Here is a 19,896-nt window from a genome sequence, read left to right as displayed (position 1 = left end):
CAGCCCCTAGTCTGAACAACAACCAGAACCTGGGGGCAACGCCTCCATCCGGGGTTTAAACCGGGGACCCAGAGGGATAAACCAGGGCTGGGCAGTGCCACTTCCTGCATCACTGTCCTGTCCCACTGTGCCCCCCCATGTGGCCTATGGAGACTTGGGGTGGGAGCATTTGGGTTTTGACCTCTTGCTCCTTTCCTGGACACAAAAAGGGCTGATCCCATCTACTGATGCTCCAAACCATAGGTCCTGCTGGGCCCACGGACCTGTACTGTTCCTGGTGTCCGACTGCCTCTTTACCACTGTCAGCTTGTAGCCATCGCCATAGGTGCTCTTGAGGAAGAGTGGGGAGCCGCAGCACTTGAGCTTGCCATGGGAGATGATAGCGATGCGGTCGCCCAGCAAATCAGCCTCATCCATGTGATGGGTGGACAGCAGGATGGTCCTCCCTGTGGCACAGAGTGTTAGAAGAGGGTGTGGGGTTGTGCCAGGGCTGCCGCAGCCTCCGCCTGCCCTACCAGGCACTGCTTTGGCATGGCATGCTGTCTGATGTGTGGGGAACCAGGGCATGGAGCTGGCTGATTCCCCAAGGGTCTCACAGGGACCCCTGGCTCAGTCACCACATAGAGACAGATGTAGGGAGAAGCCATGCCACAGCTTGGGCTGGGAGCCAGGAGAGGCACATCTGGTCCCTCTTAGGAGGACAGCGAGGGGTCTTCCCACCACTCTTAAGCCTAGGTTCAGTTTTCTGCCCCATGCATGGCTCTGCCCTTCCCTGCTCACCTGGCTTGTACTTGAGGATGAGGTCCCAGATGGCTCTGCGTGCGTACGGGTCAACTCCAGCCGTGGGCTCATCCAAGATCACAGCCCGCGACCCACCCACAAAGGCGATGGCCACTGACAGTTTTCTCTTCATGCCCCCTGAGAGGGTCTGCACTAAGGAATGGCGTTTGTTGGAGAGCTCCAGGTCCTCAATCATCCTGGGGACAGGGACAGAAGCAGCAGGCTGCTGGGGCTGGCCTGTGCCTGCGGGGAGCATGTCACCTCTCTTTCCCACCCAGCATCTATGGCTCTTGGCAGTCAGGGCAGCCCAGCTACAGCCAGACTATGAAAGGAACTTAAGCCAGCCCAATACCCCAAGTTTCCAAAAACACTTGTTGGAGCTGCAGCAGGGGTGATCCCTGCTCCCAGACAACTCCCCGCAGGCACAGCCAGAAGAGCAGGACCTGCTTCTGCAAAAGGTGCAGATGTGGGCAAAAGGAACTGAGGGTGCCTACTTGTCCATCTCCTTGCGGATCTCCTCCTCTGCCATGCTCTTGAGCTGTGAGTAGAACCAGAGGTGCTCTTCCACCGTCAGTCTGTCGAAGAGCACATTGTGCTGGGGACACATGCCCAGGTTTTTCCGGATCTCATCCATCTCTGTCCGGATATCATGGCCATAGATGGTAGCTGAGCCTGAGGTTGGTGGGAATAAGCCAGTCAGGATGGACCTGGATGGACGGAGAAAGGAACGCAGTGAGGAACCTTGCCTGCCTTCCTCTGTCTTTAATCCCAATCACCACTTCCCAGAGTATCTGCTGGGCCCTGGCAGAGCAGTATCAGTGCAGGGCTTTGCGCTGGCCACCTGTTCCCCTTCTGCACCTCTCTCACACCCACACCACCTCCTCCTGGGCACAACATCAGCCATAGAGCCCAATGAGGATGGCCATTGTGGCACCTTCCCAACTCATCACTGACCAGAAGGACACAGCCCATGGTTGGAACTCACATGGTGGTGGTTTTGCCTGCACCATTGTGCCCCAGGAAGGACACCACCTGGTTCTCATAGAGGTTGAGGCTCAGCTTGTTCAGCGCCAGCTTCTTGTCAGTTTTGTAGACCTTGGTGAGCTTGTCAATGCAGACAACCAAGGGGAGGTGGGTCGGCTCCTCCTCGATGCCCCGTGTCTCCTCTGTCGTGAAAGCAGGGCGGTGAGGAGTTGGAGCTGCACAGTGCGCAGGGTTCCTGGGGGCAAATCTCCCCACCTCCACCCTGGAGTGGCTGTGCCAGCTCCTGGCCCTTCCTGCTCTGAGCTGTGGGCAGCAGCCCCCCGCTATGCAGCACGTGGGACGCACAGGCTGTGTGCCCACAACAGGGGCCAAGCCCCGGAGCCCGGCCGCCACCCCCACCTGCCGGCTCACCCAGCCTCCTGCTCTCCATGGCGCAGGCCTGATCCTCCTCCATGATGCTGAGGCGTGTGGTGCGGGACCACGGCCACGTCCACTCCCAGGTCTCCACTCGCCCGTTGCCCAGCCAGTAGGACTTCTGGAAGGGGAAGTACCAGGGCCGCGGCAGGCCGAACATGCCTGCAAGCACAACCCTGTGCAGTCAGCACCACCCTGCAGCGTGTCCAAGCAGAAGCCGGCCGAGGGATGGAACAGAGAGTCACAGGGATGAGCAGGGCCATCTCCCTGCTCAGGAACAGCAGCCAGGACAGTCTGCCAGCGCTCACGGAAATGCTGCTGGGCTGTGCAGTGAAACGAAGTAAAACTGGGCCTGCCTGATGCTTCAGTTTTACTAGAAAACCAGCGCAGCCAGGACTCCTTCTCAAACAGGCAATGAGAGGGAGTAATGCTCCAACTGTGTATGCCATATTTTGCTCCAGTTGGACAGTAAACAGACACATAGAACCACAGACTATCCTGAATTGGAAGAGACTACAAGGACCCTCGAGTCCAACTCCTGGTTGCACCCAGAACCACCCAAAACATGACTGAAGATCTCCTAGCAAACTGTCAGGAACAGGGGAGTTCCCTATTCCTGTGGGTGAGGGCATGTGTGCAGGAGGGCACGTGTCCAAGAGGACACAGAGGCACACTGGGCTGAATCTGGTTGTATCAGGGCTGAGCACAGGCAGGAAATGACAGCATCCCCAGTGAGGAGGTGCTCCAATACTGCCTCTGACTGCACGTACCTGGGTGCACAGCCTCAATGTACCACGTGAGCACCCCGTACACCACAGCATCGATGATCAGCATCATCATGGACAGCAGGAGGTTGAAGTCATCTCCTTCCACAGGCGACTGGCTGAAGGTGTGCCACTGGATGCCCACACCAGCCACCTCGTACAGTGCAAAGTACTTGGAGCCCAGCCCAAATGCCGTGGTAGACATGAGAGACTGCAGGGAGGAGGATGGGGCACATCAGCAGGAGCCACATGCCAACTCCGGGGTAAATTCCCATCTAGCTCTGCCCCACCCGAACCCATGGAGATGCTTCCCACCCTGGGAGGCACCAGACCTTCTGGAGACGCCTCCAACGTCCCATGGAGAGCCAGTTCACATGGGCACAGATTTGCCTACAGTTTGTGGCCCGTCTGTGAGATGTGGGGTGCCCAAGAGTTGGTGGTAGCTATGCAGGGAACATAGGGTACCTGAGGCAAATGCTGGGGCAGGTACCTCCTGACAGCTGCACACAACTCACCGCGATGCACTTCTCAAATGCAGTGATCTTGTCATGAGCCACCTCCTCCCGGATGGCCACATACATGTAGGGCACGTAGCTGAGGAAATAGATGATGCCACCGCAGGCAGAAGCCAACTTGGCTTTGGAGTAGAGCACCGATACCAGGAAACTGCAGAGATAACAGTGTCACCTTGCCAGCCCCACTGCAAGGCAGAGGTGACCCTGCAACCCCGAGGAGCTGATTGGACCCAGCACCACCCTCTGACTGGGGATGAGAGGGCTGAGCTGCCCCTGCCAAGGATGCACCCAACCCTCCAGCACCCATCCCAGGATCCTGCCCCACCAGGGTATTGCCCACACTGATTCTTTTGGTGTTGAGGTGATAAAGGCACCCCTCAAATCGCCTGGTTGGGGCGTCCCTCCACCTCCCTCCCTGGGAGCCTTACCACAGGGCTCCCAGCACCCTCACCCCATGGCACAAGGACATTCCGTCAGGGACCTGGCACTGCTGCTGGCCCCTGAGCCTACTGAGGGAGCCTGGCAGCTCACCAGAACATGATGGTTGCCACAGCGTAGATGGCAAGAAAGAGCCAGATGATGAGGACGTCGCTGTGCATCAGGACCTTGCCATACTTCAGGATGGCGGTGAGTGCCGTGACTGAGATGGAGAGCTGGACAAAGCCGGTGATGAACCAAGCCACCCAATGCACTGCATTGTTCAAGCCCATCATCTTCATCACCTGCAAGGCCAACACTGCTTAGTGAGGCTGTCCCCTGTCCCACACATTGCCAGCCCTTCACCCTCTGGGGCTAGGAGAGCTAGGGGCAGCACTGAAGAGCCAGGGTCTGGCTGCTCACAGGCTCCATTCCCTGCAGTGCTGCCCAGGGCTTGCACCAGGGATGCTCAGGAGAGCCAGCTCTGCAAAGAGATGAGCTGCAGCAGAGCCCTGGGAGGTAAGATCTGTGCCTGGGGCACCAGGGGTGCAGAGGGAGCCGAGGGTCCCGCAGTGGGTGTCCCTATCCCAGCAGCACCAGGCCGAGTGCCTCAGCACATGGCAGGATGTGCTGCACTGGGGCTCTGGGCTGAGCTGGGGTCAGTGCTCTCCTGCAGGCTGCCCTGGCTGCTGAGGGTGGTTCCCTGAGACACAGGCCAGCTCAGCCTGGCACTGTGCCTAGCAGCTGGAACACACTCTTGATGGCTGTAGAGCTCTCCCCTTATCAGGCAGGACTCTAGGCTGCTGCTGTCTAGGAACTATTATGGGATGACATGGGGCAACTTGGTGACAGGGCACAACTTGGCACAAGTTTCTGTGCCTGGGCTGCCCTGGGCAGGCAGGCATGGAAGATACCAGCTCATCCCCAGGGATTTCCCCCACCATCCCCACCTCTTTCAGGCGATGTTCCTTCTCTGTCACAATATGCTGGATCATCATGGCCACTGAGTAGACCCAGGAGATCACCATGCACAGGGGCATCATATGCTCAATGACGAAGAGAAAGCTGATGGAGTATAAGAAGAGAAGAGAGAACTGGAGCCTGGGAAGACCCTGAGAACAGGCCACCAGGCAGTGGAGGGGCTCAGCTACCACCCAGGAAATACTACAGCCCTCAGCAGCTCCTCAGTGACCTGCTAGCTACTGCTCCCATCTCCACTTGATAATTGAGGAAACTGAGACACAGGAGGAGAAAACATTTCTCAGAGCTCCTCTAATGTGGAATACCTTCTGTGCAGGCCTTCAGGTTCCAGCAGCCAGGCCTGCAGCACTGTGCAGACCATCCCAGTGCCCTCCTTACCCTGGTGTGGGTACTGGTTTGGGACGTCTCAGTGCTTCATTTAGATCACTGTGTTCAATAACTGCTGACAGATTCATGTGTCACCCATTTACTACACTTCTCTTTGTTCTTCCTGAGTACTGCAAACTTTGAGATGCCCTGCAGCCATGAACTACTGAACTATGAAATCATCTGAGCTATGAACTGGGGAAAAAAATCTTTCCCCATTTGCTTGGCAAGGGAGTTCAAGACACAGCGTAACTGGCTGCCCATCATTCCCAATGTCAGCAGTCTCTCTCAGGCCCCCAGGCTTGACTCTGTTTCCCAGCTGAAGTGTCCCGACCAATCTGGACTGCTTGATGAGACGAGGGAAGGTCATGCCCCTGCCCTTCCTCACCCAGATAACTGTTACTCACTCATCCCGGGTGTAACATGGATATGGGAACATCTGCACATAGTTTCCAGGTTCTACCACATCATGGCCAACAAAGGTGTTGATGAGGGCACGCTCCATCATGTCTGGGGAGGAGGGAAGGCCAGGCTGAGGGGACGGCACAAGCAGGGGCTGAGGGGCACGGGCAGCTGGTCAGGCAGCTGACACTCACCCTGAATCCAGACAAAGCCATAGAGGAAATAGAAACGGCCACCAGTGTTGGGACCGGGCCGCCAGTACGCCCGCCGGATCTCGTTGGTCTTCTCAGTGAAGCTGGAATTCTGCCGGATCTTATACATGACATGTGGGGGCAGTGAGCCGTCCTTGTTGGTCTGGAAGATCACACCTGTGGGCAGCAGAAAGGCAGAGAGCCTGATGGCACCAGCCAGCCTGTACTGATGGGCAGGGACACAGTGGGGACCAAGATCCAGGGCTCAGCATATCTCTGCCCAGAGCAAGACAAGGGCTATGATGGCTGAGGGTGGCCCTGGCATGGGATGTGGGGCCACTCTGACTGCAGGCACCCGTGGTGAGCCAGGACAGTGGCCAGGATCAAGGCACAGCACAGAGGGAGAGGTAAGTGAAGAGAGCTGGCATGTTTGAGTCATTCATTCACCCGACGCACAGACTGAGGCAGCCAACATCCCAGAGCCAGTGGCCCCAGGCCTGGGGCACAGCTTTGGACATGGTTTTGGGGACCCCTCTATAGGAGCTGTTCTCAGGGACATACTGGCAAAGACTGTGACATTGTCCTGGTAGGCCTGGTTCAGCGTGTAGTTGACGATACTCTCCTCATCTGGGAAGCCCTTGAAGATGTCCACGCTGACCTGGAGGGATGGGAAGGCCAGTAAGATCCCGCTGCCCCTCGTAGGTCTGGTCATCGACCCCATACATAAGCCACAGCATGTGCCATCATCAGTGGCTGCACAAGCTCCTCAACCCAAAGGGATGGGAACCTGCCATTGAAATCTCCACCTCAAGCTCCTGGCCACCATCCCCTCCTCCAGTTCTCCCACCCTGTAGCCTGAGGGATGCCTGAACAGACTTGAGCCCTCTCAGGCTCTGCAGAGTACAGCCAGGAGTGACAGGTGCTGCTCCAAGCACCTGTGTGCCCACAGATGGGTGCAGCCTCACCTTGGCCATGAAGTGGACCCAGCCGCAGGCAGCATTATCAATGGTGTCCAGCTGCTGGAGCAGGACGCTGGCGTTGGGCAGGGAGAAGTTGCCCTTGAGAAAGCTGTGCAGAAGGTCATTGTCGGAGACGTTCAGGATCTCTGGGTGCTTGTGGAGGTCAGCAGTGAACTGCAACAGTGTGGAAGAGATGGGAGAGGGAGGTTGGAGTACCCCCTGCCATTCAGCACTGCCCCCGTTGTGAACACAGCTGGGACCAACACTTCTCAGTGCTCCTTCTGGGGATGGCACGACAGCACCCAAACCGAGCAGGGAGACAGCCTGGTCCTCGCCAAGGCAGGCTGGGCACCCAGGAGCACCTCACATACAGAAGCAGAGGGTGCCTGAGGGTACGACATCCCCTTTCTGCCCCTGGGGCAAAACAAGGCAGGCTCAGTCCCACCACCACCCTACCTGCTGCAGCCAGCGGATGCGTCTCTGCAGTCTGCCCTCCTCCAGGTAGGCTCGGATCTCGGGGGAGATGTTCAGCCACACCTTGGCATAGTGGGTGACGTTGCCCACGAAGGCAAAGGTCTCATTGGCCTGTGGGAGGGAAGTGATGCAGCAGGAGGAGGCAGGGCAACCCTCTGTCCAGGCTGCTGCTGCAGCACACCCAGCAGCCATGAGGTCCCTGCCCACCCTGGCAGCTGCCAGCCTCCTCCTGCTCAGCCCTACCATCACACAGTGCCTGTCTCACAAAGCCCATCCAGCAGGGCTGGCGCATGGGGATGGACAGGCACCCAGCCTCTGCCACCCTCACCTTCAGGATGACTTTGTCCACTTCAGTACCCACGGGTGCATACAGGATTTTGGGGTTGCTGGTCATAAGATGCACAAGAAGGCCCAGGTTTCGCTGCTCCTTGCTGGTGAAGCCCAGAGAGCTCATGTTGCCCTGCTTCAGCGCCTCGGGTTCAATGGTCCTGCAAACACAGCCCAGACTGCAAACCCCACACCAGCCCCACACCAGCCCCACACCAGCTCCACAACCTCGCTGAGCGCAGTCCCTGCCCAGGGCTCCCCCAGAACTTCCCCCAGCCATGGCACAAGGACACGGTGCAGCACCAGCTCCTGCACGCTGTGAGGTCCCTTCACTCTTGGCAGAGGCAGAAGGGGCTTCCCCCACTCAGCCCCATGGCAGGAGCACCTGGCCTAGGCTGCCCCCTGGTCCCATTCTCCTCCCAGGCCTCCTACCGGTTGTTGCCGCAGAGGATAGGCTGTAGCCCAGCCCAGAGCTGCACAAAGGCTGAGAACTGCCCCTGGGGGTTGTCGCTGCCCGCCGGGTCCCCCCCAGCACCCTCCTCCTCCATCGTGGTGTTGCTGGCAGTGGTGTTGGTGCTGGCCCAGCCAGTGCTGTTGGCTGTGGGCAGCGGAGCCTTGGCAGCACAGGCCCCCCTGGGCAGGAGCCTGGCCAGCGCTGAGAGGATGTCCATGTCACGGAGAACCTTCTCCATCTCCACAAGGTCCTCCAGGAGGGCACGGAGTCGTTGCTGGGCTGCTGTGCTGTTCACCTCATCCAGCTGCAGCTGCGAGGACAAGCAGACAAGGGATTACATGTGGCCGGGGCACTGAAGTGGCCCTGCTCGCCTGCTGCCAAGTGATGCCATGTCCCCTTTCTTGGTTAGAAGGCTGGAGCTGTGACCAGGACACATCACAGCGCATCTGCAGCAATCAAGGCAGCAGGAACATGGCCAAATGCTGGCAGGATCTTGCCGGGGACATATGAGACATCCATCAGACAAAGATGGATGAGGAGGGGGACCTCAGAGACTGCCTTAAGGAGTGCACAGCTCACTGATGGCACCCAGGGAACCCTGGGTAGGCCCTGCAGGAGGGACAAGCATGGAGGACGCTGGGGACACCACATCCAACAGACAGTGCTGAATTAAGTGCCCGGAGGGGGACACCAGCCGCCCCTGGAGCCAGCAGGCCTTGGGACTGGGCAGGGGGACGGTCCCTGGAGGCTGAGGACAGGCCAAGACATGTACTGAAGTACATCTCAGAAACCTGAGCCAGCCGAGGGTCCCTGCACAGCCCCTGGTGGCTGGAGAAAAATAGTCTGGGACAGCCCTGCCCCACCACCCCCCCCATGCCCACAGGCCCGGCCCCACGCTCACCCTGCTGACAATCTTGGGGGTGTCCATCTGGTCCCGCAGCTCGGCAGCCAGCTGAGCAAAGCGCTCCTCGCGGGCTGCCCGGCTGCCATTGCACGCCAGCACGCGGTACGCCTGCAGCAGCGGCTGCTGGCTGGGAGCCACACGCAGGAGGCGGCGCAGCGTCCCCGAGCTCTGCTCACACGTCAGCTGCTCCAGAACCGGTGCCGTGAAGAGGATGCGCTGTACAGAGGGGAGCGTGGCTGAGCTGTCCGTGGGGGTGGATGCACCACGGCCGTGCCCACCCCACAGAGCGTGGCTCGCCACGGTTGGCTGCTCACCTCCATCTCGGCAACAAAGGTCTGGGGACTGTAGGAGCCAGCGGGAGCTGCGGCAGCACTGGCGAGGCCCAGGGCCTGGGACAGCAGGCGGAGCAGTGCTGGCCGCTGCAGGGCTGCAGAGGGATCGCGCAGGGCCCTGTGGACCAGTCCCTCCCGCAGGCTCTTCCAGCCACTGGGAAGGCTCTTCTGCAAGAGGACCAATGGGGGTTGATAGGGATGTGTGGGCTCCCCGGGTGCACGGGAGTTCCCCAGTGCCCCTTCCATCCCAAGCACACACGAATGCCCCTGCGACACCCATGTCCACAGTGGGGACAACAGGAACACGCAGACCTGGGGGAGCACCATCCTTGGCATGCCACAGGGCTCTGTCCCCACAGCCAAGGGCACCTGGGGCCACAGGGGTAATGATTTTCTCCTCCTCTCCTGGCAGTGCCATCACCCTTTGCCACAGGAAATCGAGGCACTGGCATCAGCCTGCCTTGAGGGATCAGTGGCAGTTCCAGGATGAAACCTTGGGGGCCCTACTGCCACTCTGGCCACCTGACGGAGTCCCTACTAAGACAAATAACTTCAGACAACCCTGCATAGCAGAGGGGATGTAGAGGATGAGCTTGGCTCTGCCACATCCCTGCATGCTTCTCACCTCCAGCTGTGCCATCTTCTCACCGTGTCCAAACCGATCCCACGTGTCTCGCTCGTGGGTGTCATCAGGTGCCAAAGGAGAGGCCCCAAACAGCAGGCGGTACACCTGTACCAAGGACAGGAACAGGGCTGCTGAGCATGCTGACAGCAGAGGGACCCCACTGCCAGCAGTGCCCCAGCGTCGGGTGAATGGGACCACAGGGCAGGACAGCAGGAGTCCCACAGGTCTGGCAGCCAGGGCTCAGTCTGGGCCAGGAGGTGCCCACCAGCTGCTGCAGCACTGAGCTCAGCAAACCCCACACTGTCACCCACCTCCCGCAGGTCAACGCTGGAGCCCAGGAGGAGCTCGGCTGTGCCATTGGGGAGGGACAAGTTCTGCGTGAGGAAGCGGTGCAGTTCCCCCCGGTCCTTAGCTGCCCACCCCAGTGTGAAACTAGATCCTGTCAAGAAGCAAAGCAGGGGGGTGAGAGCAGCCTGTGAGCGGCCAGGACGTGGCCCAGCCCCACAAAGGGACATCTCAGAGCTAGCCCTGCCACAAAGACCTGTGGCTGGGCACCGCCATGTCGCTGGGTGCCCACTGCAGGGACCCCTACTGACCTGCCTGGCTGCTGAAGTGGGTCTCCATGGAGCTGGGCTCGCTGCTGCTGAGGGCCTCCAGGCGCCGACGCAGGGACTCCAGCTCCTCCTCCAGGCCTGGGTGCTCCGGGTCAAACAAGTTGCTCTGCTCCACCACCTCGCTGAGGTGCTCCAGGAGCTGTGTCACCCTGCAGGGAGCAGAGTACTATGCAGCACCAGGTGCGGGGCACACGCAGCCTGTAGGGATGAGTCCCTCAGGTGCACCGTGCAGCTGCACATCAAACCCATGCGTGTGCCTGGGATGCAGGGGATAGAGCCAGTAATCCTAGGTGTCACCAGGGCCACCCCCTTCCTCCTCCCTAAATGCTGTCACTTGGAACAAATGGGCTAAGGTGCCCCCCGCCCCCTAGGGACAAGGGACTCTGCACCCAAATGCTTCTGAGGATGTGCACTGCTGCAACTTCTGGTGCAGAATGCAGTCGGATGTCACCAATGTGAGAACGGGTGAGCCGTGCACAGGTGTGCATTCAAGCATGCATGTGCACGTGTGTGCATGAGCATGTATGGGACCAAGAAGAGCATTGGGAAGGGCACGACTCACGTGGAGTTGGAGTACTGCAGGAAGCCAAACTCATCGCGCTGGCCGTCAGGACACAGGGACTGCATGACAGGCAGGATCCCGGCCGAGGTGAGCGGGGCCGCCGTGTAGAAAGCTGGAGCCAGTAAGAGTGCAGAAGAGGCAAGGGAAGGCAGGGGCAGGAAGGAGGAGAGGCAAGGGCAGGCAGGGGCCACCAGGGAGACAGACACTCAGTTTAGAAAGAAGCACACACCGCGTCTAGTGAGGTCCAGGGGAAGGTTGGGCAGCCAAGCTCAGAAGTCTGCAGCCCACCGAGGCTGTCCCACCAGCAGCTCCCTGGGGCTGGGGGCAGCTCCTGCCCGCCACCAGGGCCACTCAGCTCCCACCCGACAGCCCGTGCCTGCTCCCCTCTGGGTGGCAGCGGCCACCTGGCCCCAGGACAATGCTGACTTCTGATGCTTGCCCACCAGGGTGCTGCCAACCTCCCCCGGCCTCTCAGCTGCTCTTGTTAGTAACCTCAGAGGCACCGCTGGATTTCCAGAGGAAGAGAAAGAGGAGGAATACAACAGGAAAAAATTGGCCCCCAGAGCTTCCCAGGACCCCTAGGCCCTCTTGAGACCCATCCTCCTCCCCACCCGGCTGCCTCGATGTGCGGCTGCTGGAGGTGAGAAATGGAGACACGGGAAGGGGGGAGATGGAAAAAACAAGGAGCAGCAAGGAGACAGCAAACACCCACCCTGACCAGGGCTGAGCCCTCACCAGCCATAGCCTTCCCCAGTTCTTTCTGGGCAGGGGAAGCCCAGCAACCCCTCCTGAGGGGGACCCAAGGCTGTCACTGGGCAGCGCCTGGCAGGGACGGGGGTCCTGCAAGAGGGACGAGCCCCACCCCCAGTGCCCCAGTTAGAGGCAGGTCAGTGCAGTTAGCTCAGCCATGACAGGAGGGCTGGTGAAGATGGGCTTGTGTGCACAGACAGAGCCAGTTCAGGGCAGACAGGGCCAGGCAGAGCATGGCTGGATAGGCCCCATGCTGGCAGCCATGCCACAGAGAGGTGACATCACTGAGAGGCATCTCACTGTCCTTCTGGCTCCTTCCAACAGTGCCATGTCCCGGCTCCATCCCAGAGCTCAGAGGCTGGGACAGGGACCTGGTGGCAGGGGACCAGAGCTGCCTGCAGCCTGGCTGATTCAGGGGTGAACACAGGCACAGCTGGGCAACCACAAGCTGCACTGGACTCTGCAGGCAGCAGGGTTTGCCACAGAAGAGATGACGGAGGGATCTGCCTGGCCCGGGAAGCCCCACACAGCCCAAACTGCCAGGGTCACAGCTGCCAGTGGCCCCAGGCGCCCTCTGAACCCAGCCTCAGTCTGGGCTAGTAACAAAAACCTACTGCAGGCAGCAGCAGAGGGGCCCTGAGCACAACAGCTCAAGTTCATCTTCACCAGCCAGGGAGGAAGGCGACAGGTCACAGAGGTGCTGATTAGACCACAGTGAGCTGATCCCAATCAGGCTCTGTCTCCCCAAAACTCCTGGCTGACAAAGCCAGGGGAGGGGGAGAGGCACCCACCCGTCCAACCAACTTACAGACTGGAGCATGCAGTAGAGGCATGGAGGGCAGGCAGGCAGGGATAATGGTGGGAAAGAAAAAGAAAACATGAGAGAAAAGAAAGAAAAAAACAACCAAAAAACACAACACAGAGTGCACATCAGCACCAGGGCAGGAACCAAGGCATCGCCCATCAATGCCCTCCACTGGGCTTTCCCTCGCCGGCATGTGCTGAAACAAAGGCTCAGGCTTCATCATGCAGGAACACAGCTGCCGGCTCCCAGCACCTCTGCCTGGCCCCGCTGTGCTCCCCGGGCGGCCAGCTCCAGGCATCTTGCTGCCACACAGTTCTCCTCCTGGTGGCATGGCCCCATCACCTCCAGTACACCTCAGGGCACCTCGAGTTCCTGCCCCATCCATCGCTGGCTTTGCCCCAGCCCTGCAAGCCTCTGAGCTTCCACAGCCGTGTGCTGGGCTACATGCAGAGCACAGCCCGTGTCCCTCCCCAGAGTCTCCCCTCAGAGCTCAGGGTACCGCAGCTGTCCTGGCACCACCCAGCTCCACCACCCCTCTGCCTGCAGAAGTGCCTCCAGGCAGAGACAAAAATGCCCTGTTCATGGCATCTGGAAGCTTGGCTGGTCCCAGGGGAGCTCCCCTGGTTGGGAATGCCTCTGGCTCTCTAACCCCATCATTCTGGTACGCAGGCCCTCCTTTACACTGCCCCCTCCAAAGACACCAAGGGATCCCTGCCAGCTGTCAGCATCCTCCTCAGCCCCAGGCTGTCCCAGGGGGTTGGAACAGCTCCCCAGTGTCCCCATCCTTCCCCCAGGTGTGGATGCCCTGGGCACCACCCGCTCACACGCACCTTCCTTCACAGGGATGGTCGGCTTCTTCTGCCTCAGCCCCAGGAGGATGAAGAATAGCACCAGCGGGATGAAGATCTCGAAGGCCAGCACCCACTGCAGATGACACAAGGCAAATGGACCATGATGCTCATGGCCAGGACCCCATCGCCAGGGAGGAGCGTGGGCATCACCAGGATGGAGGTCCAGCGGTACCCCCTGCTTGCATCCCAGTGCAGCACAGCACTATGCCCACATTCTGCACCACAGCTCTGCCAGCGACAAACACTGCCACACACACCCACACTTCTCCAACTGCCCACCCCATCCTGCGAGGGGCACAGCGGGGTAGGAGCACATCAGGCTGGTGGGTCCCTGGTAGATGGGTGCCAGGACACCAGCACAGACACTGATGGGCCATCACAACTGGGAAGACAGCTCAGCGCCTGTGAAGAGCCACAAACACCTTCCTGGCAGTACCCTCCTGGCCAGCAGCTGGCATGACATGGCATCCTCATTTTCCTGCTGGGTCCCCATGGATGACCTGGTGCGTCCAAAGTGCCCCTACCCCATGTGACAGCTCTACCCATGGCCAGCTGGATCCCAGAGAGCCCCCAGCCCCATCCCAGCGGCAGGGCCAAGGCAGGCAGCAGGCCTCGATGCTGTTGGGGTGACGAGGCACCCAGTCAGGAGCTGCAACCGTCTCCAGGTGTGACTGGGGCAGTACAGGGGCTCCCCTCTGTGCCCTCCCAGAAGGCAACAGCTGGACAGGATTTCCACCAGCAGCATATGGTGAATCACAGCAAATCCCCAGGAATCCCTGACCCCAATAGCACGAGCGGCCCAGGCTGGGCTCTGTGCCCAGAGGCCCTAGGAAGGGCACCAACACCTTCAGCCGTCTGCGGATGCAGGCACAGCTACTGCTGGTTTGCACCAAGAGTGCCGAGACCACACCACAGCCCCACTGGTGCCCTGCACAGCAAGGACAATGGGAAACACATCTGGGGAAACTGAGGCACAGTGCGAGGTGAGCCAACCTCCACCAGCTCCAGGGCCAGACCAGACCCCAGGTAATCTAACCACACCGGGCAACCTCGCATCATGACTTAGGGCGGGGGTCAGATATGCTGGAGAGCAGCAAAGCCCTGCCACGCTCAGTCCTGGTGCTGCCTGGCCATGCTGGCTGGATCACAGGGCACCTGGCTGGGCTGTCCCCCTGCTCTCTTGGCCTTTTCCCATACTTCTGTGGGTGCTGCCCACCACATTCCCAGCCCATCCCGTGAAGCCTCTCCACCGCCCACTCCATGTTGGGAACCAGATCTGGGAGAAAGAAGATGATGGAAAAACAAGGTCCGGAGCGGATGGGAATGGAAGATGCCCCAGGAAGGAGGCCAGGCTGCCTGGGAGCAGCGCCAGGGATGGGGGATCCCTGTTTGTGCAGCACCCCTGGTCCTATGTACCATTCCTGCTGTCACCGTCCCTGTGCTGGAGGCTGGCAGGGAGCATCCCGACCTGCCCTGCCTCTGGTCCAGCTGCCATGGGCTGCCTGCACCCCTCCCTGCCTATTGCCTGTTTACCAGGCACACAATGGCATCTCTGTGTGCAGATGGGTGCGGGTCCGTCCCTGCGCTGCCCCCCCAGCCCTCTGCACTGGGACCGTACCAGGCAGGGCTCCCTTGGAGACTGTTTGGTCCTTGTTGGCAAAAGGAGGGGCCTGTTTGTTGTTGTGTGTTTTAAAGCGGGTCATTGACCTCCTGCTCAGCTCCTTCCCGGGATCAAACCAGAAACAGGGCTGGGCTGCAAAACCCCCCCCTCGTCCCTGTCCCAGCACCAGGCGCTCACTCGGGGGGCAGGCAGGTGGGGGCCTGCTGATAAGAAGGGCATTGCCCCAGCACAGCCTCGGTCAGTGCTAAGGGGAGGCAGCCAGCAGGGCCACCTGCCATGGTGGTCACCGCCTATGGGCACGGAACACTGGGGGCAGAGGGCGAGCGTATGGGATTGGGACTGCCCAGGACAGGGCACCGGGGCAAGGGTTTGCATGATTTCTGCCTGTGGGAGGAGGGAGTCAGAAATGCCCTGCTGCCCAACTTTTAAAGCTGAAGAAAACGTTTTGATGGCACCAAACTTTGATCACAGCATTGCCAAACGCCTGCTTATTGGCAACACGGTATTACAGCTGACGTCAAGATGCAGTCCTTGCCAGAAGGGTATCACAGAGCTCAGCGCCCCAAGGCAGCATTCAGAGCTGCGCAAAACCCACAGCCCCTGGGAGAGGGTGGTGACCCACAGGGATGCTGCCTGGCACTGCCGCACCTCTCCGGCACCGGCTGCAAACAAAGAGGGGGCAAAGAGCACCCTGAGTCAGTGCAGGGCCCAGCCCTGTGATCCCTGGCCAGGGCTGATGTCAGATCCCACCCAGTCTGGGACAGCTTCTGGGAGCTTGTGGCAGGAGCAGGATGCCATAGCATGATGCCTGAGCATTGATTCTAGGGGCATCGGGGTCATCCTACTCAGTCAGAATGACTTCAGGACAATTTCCCTGTGCAGTGGGATGCTCCCCAGCCTTTCAGCAATGAACTAGGAAGCACACAAGCCTTTTGCAGCACGAAGCAGCCATGCTGCTGCCCGGGTCAACTCTGCCCTGCACCCTGGGGCCCTGCTGACACTGGAGACAAGCTGCAGCGCCCAGAGCCTCACCTTCTGTTCACCACTCCTCCAGGACTCCTATGCAACCTGCACTTTCAAAAAAGATGTCAATAAAACCCAACAGTGCCCTTCCATCGCTGGCACTTCAAAGCCAGTAAGTCTTGTGGCAGCCGCCTTCCAGTTCCAACCACAATTGCACAGAAAGCAGCCAGGAAAGGCTGCCAAACACCCTCAGCTTTACCCTGTGTCCAGGGTAACTTGAGTTCACCTGTTCATTTTACACCCCACGTAGGTTTAATTAACTATTGAGAGTTATCTGAGAGCCCATCCCTCAACAAGATGCACACAACTCTGCTCCCCATCCCAGCAGTCGAGGCACCTCTCCAGCCCTCACCGCCCTGGGCTGCTGAACCACCCCCTGCACTGCAGAATGATGCCCTCACTCCATTCTGCCCCATGGCCATGCACTTCTGGCTGCAAAGGTACAACCTCCACAGCACCTCTCCTGCCTCGAATTCTGCCCTAGGAAGAATAAAACCACGATCACCACAGATTGGGCTTCAAGCACAAAGCAAACCATCTCCTGGGAGACCTGGGAAACAGAGGATCACAGAAGGTGACATGGCACAGAAGGCCAGGTGCCTCTCCGAGCCACCCTGCTCAAGGCTGGCACCTGCCACTGCTGCACCACAGGTCAACAAACCAAGCCTTTGCCAAGGGCAGAGGCTGAGGAAAAGTCTGCCCTGAAAGCAGTATCCTGGGCACAGCCGGCCATGAAGTGATGTGCCATGGATGATGGCGACTTCCCCACAGCCACCAGCAGCTCAGTGGCAGAACAAGGGACTGGCCCCAGCCCTCCTGAGCTCTGCCAAACATGAGGCACCTGCTTGAGAGAAACCCTCTCCCACCCCCTGCCCTGCTCCCCCCGAGCCCGTGGCCCAGATGTTAGCAGGGAGGAGCAGGTGCTGTGCTTGGAGGCACACAGCAGGGCAGTGCCGCATTCCAGCTGCCGGCAGGGCAAAGCCACTGGCACCGCGTGGCTCCGTGAGAGGGGTGGCAGCCCGGCCGCTCCCCGCTTTGCAGCCAGGGAGGAGTCCCATTCTCAGCCCCATCCTGCTCCAACACCCTGCTGAGGCTGCTCACCTCCGCAGGGTCAGTGCAGGGCACTGAGGGCTGCCAGCACTCTGTGAGATGTTCACCTCCAGACAGGGCCCGGATCCAGGCAGGGCATCTCAGCTGGGCGCAGGCTGCAGGCAGCCGCAGGGCTGTCGAGGCTGGGTTTTGGCACAGGGCCTAACACTGCCCCGGCCAGCCAGCATCGGGCAGCTCCGTTCAGCACTGCACTCTTGCACTGCCAGCTGAGTTGGAGGGCTGCACGGGCACAGGGATGCCCAAAGGGTGCCCAATCCTCAGACCGTAAAAGCACCAGGCTCAGTGCCTGCTACAGGGCAGCACACCAGGGCAGCCACTGAGAGTCGAGAGTGCAGCACCAGCCCTGCGGGTCGGGCTGTACCACACGGGGACCGGGCAGCCCCCAGCTGTGCAGGGCAGGAGAGGGATGACTCAGCCGAAGGACATCGCCCTCAGCCATACACAGGGCTGCCCAGGCAGACACCTGCCTGCAGCACGACCTCACCCAGCCCTGCCCAACCGCGCAGCCCTGCGGGTATCGGGATGGTTAAGGAGAGTCTGCAGGATCGGCCTGCACGGCGTTCGGAAGAGGAGCGAGCATTACCAGTTCGAGAGCAGCAGTTCGTCACCCTCCCCCAGCCTCTAAAAATAACCGGCTCCCCGCACCCATCCCCGGCCAGCCCTGCGTGCGCGCCGGGCCGCGGGGACCTCCGTGCCGTGGGGACCGAGCAGGGCTGGGGGAGCGGGGGGGGGAGGACTGGCTATCCGCTGGCATCGCGCCTCCCGCACACAGAGCCCGACACCCCCCCTCCTCCCATCACACCCGTCCCCTGCATGCCGGAGGCCGACGAGGCCACGGAAGGGTTAATCCGGTTCCCGGCGCGTTGCGCGCACCGCAACGGGTGGATGGACAGACGGACGTCTGGCAGCGCGGTGCCGGTGCCCCCCGGGGGCGGATAGCGGGGAACCGGCACCTCCCGGGGAGCCGAGGAGGGCCCGAGGGGATGCGCAGAGCCCCGCGTCCCTCCGCCTGCGGCGCGAGGAGCCCGGCGCGCGGGGAAGCCGCAGCCCCGACCCACGTACGGTTTGGAATCCTATTTATAGCGAGCGCTGGGGAAGGCGCTCAGCCCCGAGACGCGGCCTGGAGGCACAGCCCGCGGGCAGCAAGCGGGCCGAAGGAGGGCAGAGGCTGGTGGGACCCGGGGCAGGCCGAGAGCCAACTGTTGCTGCTGAGCCGCGTGCCCGCGCTGCGGGGCGCGAGGGGCGAGCCTCGGCCGCACCGTTTGTACGCGGATGGCATCCGCGCTCCTTTTTGTCCGGCCCCCGAGGCGAGCAGACGTCGCCACATCTCCGCATCCAGCGCTCCATGAATTATTCATCCCCCGAGCCCGGCCAAGAAATGGAGAAGGTACCCGAGGCGTCAAAGGGAGCGGCGAACCCAGGACGGCCCCGCCCGGCGCACGGCGATGCGGAGCGCCCCGCGGCACCGGGAGGAGATCGTCCGCCGGCGATGGGCCGCGCTCACGCCGCGGCTCGGCCCGCACAGCGCCGCGGCCCCGAGCCGGCCCCGAGCCGCGGGGATACCCTGCGGGCCGGGGGCCGCGGTTCACCCCGCGCCGCTCCCGCAGCGGGCCCTGCCGCGCCGTACGGCCCCCGGCGTTCCGCCGGCGCTCACCGGGCTGCGCCGCTTCAGCGTCACGTTCTTCCAGAGCAGGAGATGGAGCTGGTGCAGGAACCCCATGGCCGCGCCGGCCCCGCCGCGGGGGGAGCCCCGCTCCGCTCCGCTCGGCGCCGCGGCTCAGCCACCTCCCACCGCCATACCCGGCACGGGCCGCCGCCTTTGTCCGCAGCAGGCTCGGCTCGGCTCGGCTCGGCTCGGCTCGGATCGGCGGGGCTGGCAGCAGGCGGCCGTCCCCGCCGTCCCCGGCCCGGCCCTGCGCAGCACCGCCTCCGACCTGCGGCTGACGCCCCTTAAAGGCACCGCCGGGATTCCGCTGCGGCGGCCGCGGGGCGCGGGGCAGAGCTGTGCGTGACGCACCTCGCGGCCGCGCTGCGGGATGCACAGCACGGTACCCTCGTCTGCCCCGGAGGCGTGCGGGGCACCAGCAGCCTCTGCTGCTCTCTCCGTCAGGGAGCACAGCTACAGCGCGGTCGGGTTGGAGAGACCTTAAAGCCCCCAGAGCCACCCCTGCCGTGGGCCGTCTGCCCCCCAGCTCGGGCTGCCCGGGGCTCATCCACGGCCTTGGACACCTCCAGGGATGGGCGCCCACAGCTCTGGGCGGCAGTGGCGGTGGATCCGTGGCGCCGCAGACCCTGCCGAGCCCGTGGCAGTCATGGCGCACATCGTCACCCCGAGGAGTGCCCAGGACAGTGCTCTTCCTTGGTGTAGCCCGGGGACCCGTTATTGGCAGATTTACGTGGACTCATCTCCTCCTGGTGGTTGCTTTTGTCACACGGCAGCGACCCTCGATCTTCTTCCCTCCTGGCAGTGTCACGGACCCGCTGTGCCCACCCCCTGCGGCAAGGCTTGCCTGGGGGACCACACTGGGGACGAGCCTTTGGGGGTGCCCCCTCTGTTGCTCATGTTCGCAGAAGTGCAGAGGCAGCTCTGGGGCCAGGCTTGTGACCCTCAGCTGCACTGCTCCCCTTCTGTACCCCTGCTCCCCTTCCTCTCTTGCCGTATTTCCTACCA

General features: G+C 61.3%; 1 protein-coding gene across 2 annotated transcripts in view; it reads right to left on the bottom strand.

The window, feature by feature from the left end:
- The window catches only part of ABCA2 (ATP binding cassette subfamily A member 2), a gene marked incomplete at both ends in the record, with an annotated part of 30,790 nt that extends 11,845 nt beyond the window's left edge, over positions 1-18,945 (bottom strand). The window contains 24 exons of one of the 2 annotated variants that reach the window (XM_079544794.1): positions 264-446; positions 781-977; positions 1,275-1,487; positions 1,766-1,946; positions 2,176-2,340; positions 2,949-3,153; positions 3,458-3,608; positions 3,989-4,179; positions 4,825-4,939; positions 5,629-5,731; positions 5,818-5,991; positions 6,376-6,472; positions 6,780-6,947; positions 7,230-7,358; positions 7,576-7,735; positions 8,007-8,338; positions 8,930-9,148; positions 9,247-9,432; positions 9,890-9,994; positions 10,201-10,328; positions 10,486-10,652; positions 11,066-11,177; positions 13,451-13,544; positions 18,880-18,945. In XM_079544794.1, the coding sequence (XP_079400920.1) occupies positions 264-446; positions 781-977; positions 1,275-1,487; positions 1,766-1,946; positions 2,176-2,340; positions 2,949-3,153; positions 3,458-3,608; positions 3,989-4,179; positions 4,825-4,939; positions 5,629-5,731; positions 5,818-5,991; positions 6,376-6,472; positions 6,780-6,947; positions 7,230-7,358; positions 7,576-7,735; positions 8,007-8,338; positions 8,930-9,148; positions 9,247-9,432; positions 9,890-9,994; positions 10,201-10,328; positions 10,486-10,652; positions 11,066-11,177; positions 13,451-13,544; positions 18,880-18,945 (3,841 nt within the window). Of the gene's footprint in view, positions 1-263; positions 447-780; positions 978-1,274; positions 1,488-1,765; positions 1,947-2,175; positions 2,341-2,948; positions 3,154-3,457; positions 3,609-3,988; positions 4,180-4,824; positions 4,940-5,628; positions 5,732-5,817; positions 5,992-6,375; positions 6,473-6,779; positions 6,948-7,229; positions 7,359-7,575; positions 7,736-8,006; positions 8,339-8,929; positions 9,149-9,246; positions 9,433-9,889; positions 9,995-10,200; positions 10,329-10,485; positions 10,653-11,065; positions 11,178-12,623; positions 12,844-13,450; positions 13,545-18,879 lie in introns of those variants that run through there. The other variant, XM_079544793.1, reaches the window with a different exon arrangement.
- Positions 18,946-19,896: the final 951 nt, after the last annotated feature.

Source organism: Tetrao urogallus (assembly GCF_951394365.1).
Source record: "Tetrao urogallus genome assembly, chromosome: 19".
Lineage (NCBI taxonomy): Eukaryota > Metazoa > Chordata > Aves > Galliformes > Phasianidae > Tetrao > Tetrao urogallus.
The sequence above is the reverse complement of the archived record's forward strand: the minus strand, read 5'-3'. Positions and strand labels throughout refer to the sequence as shown.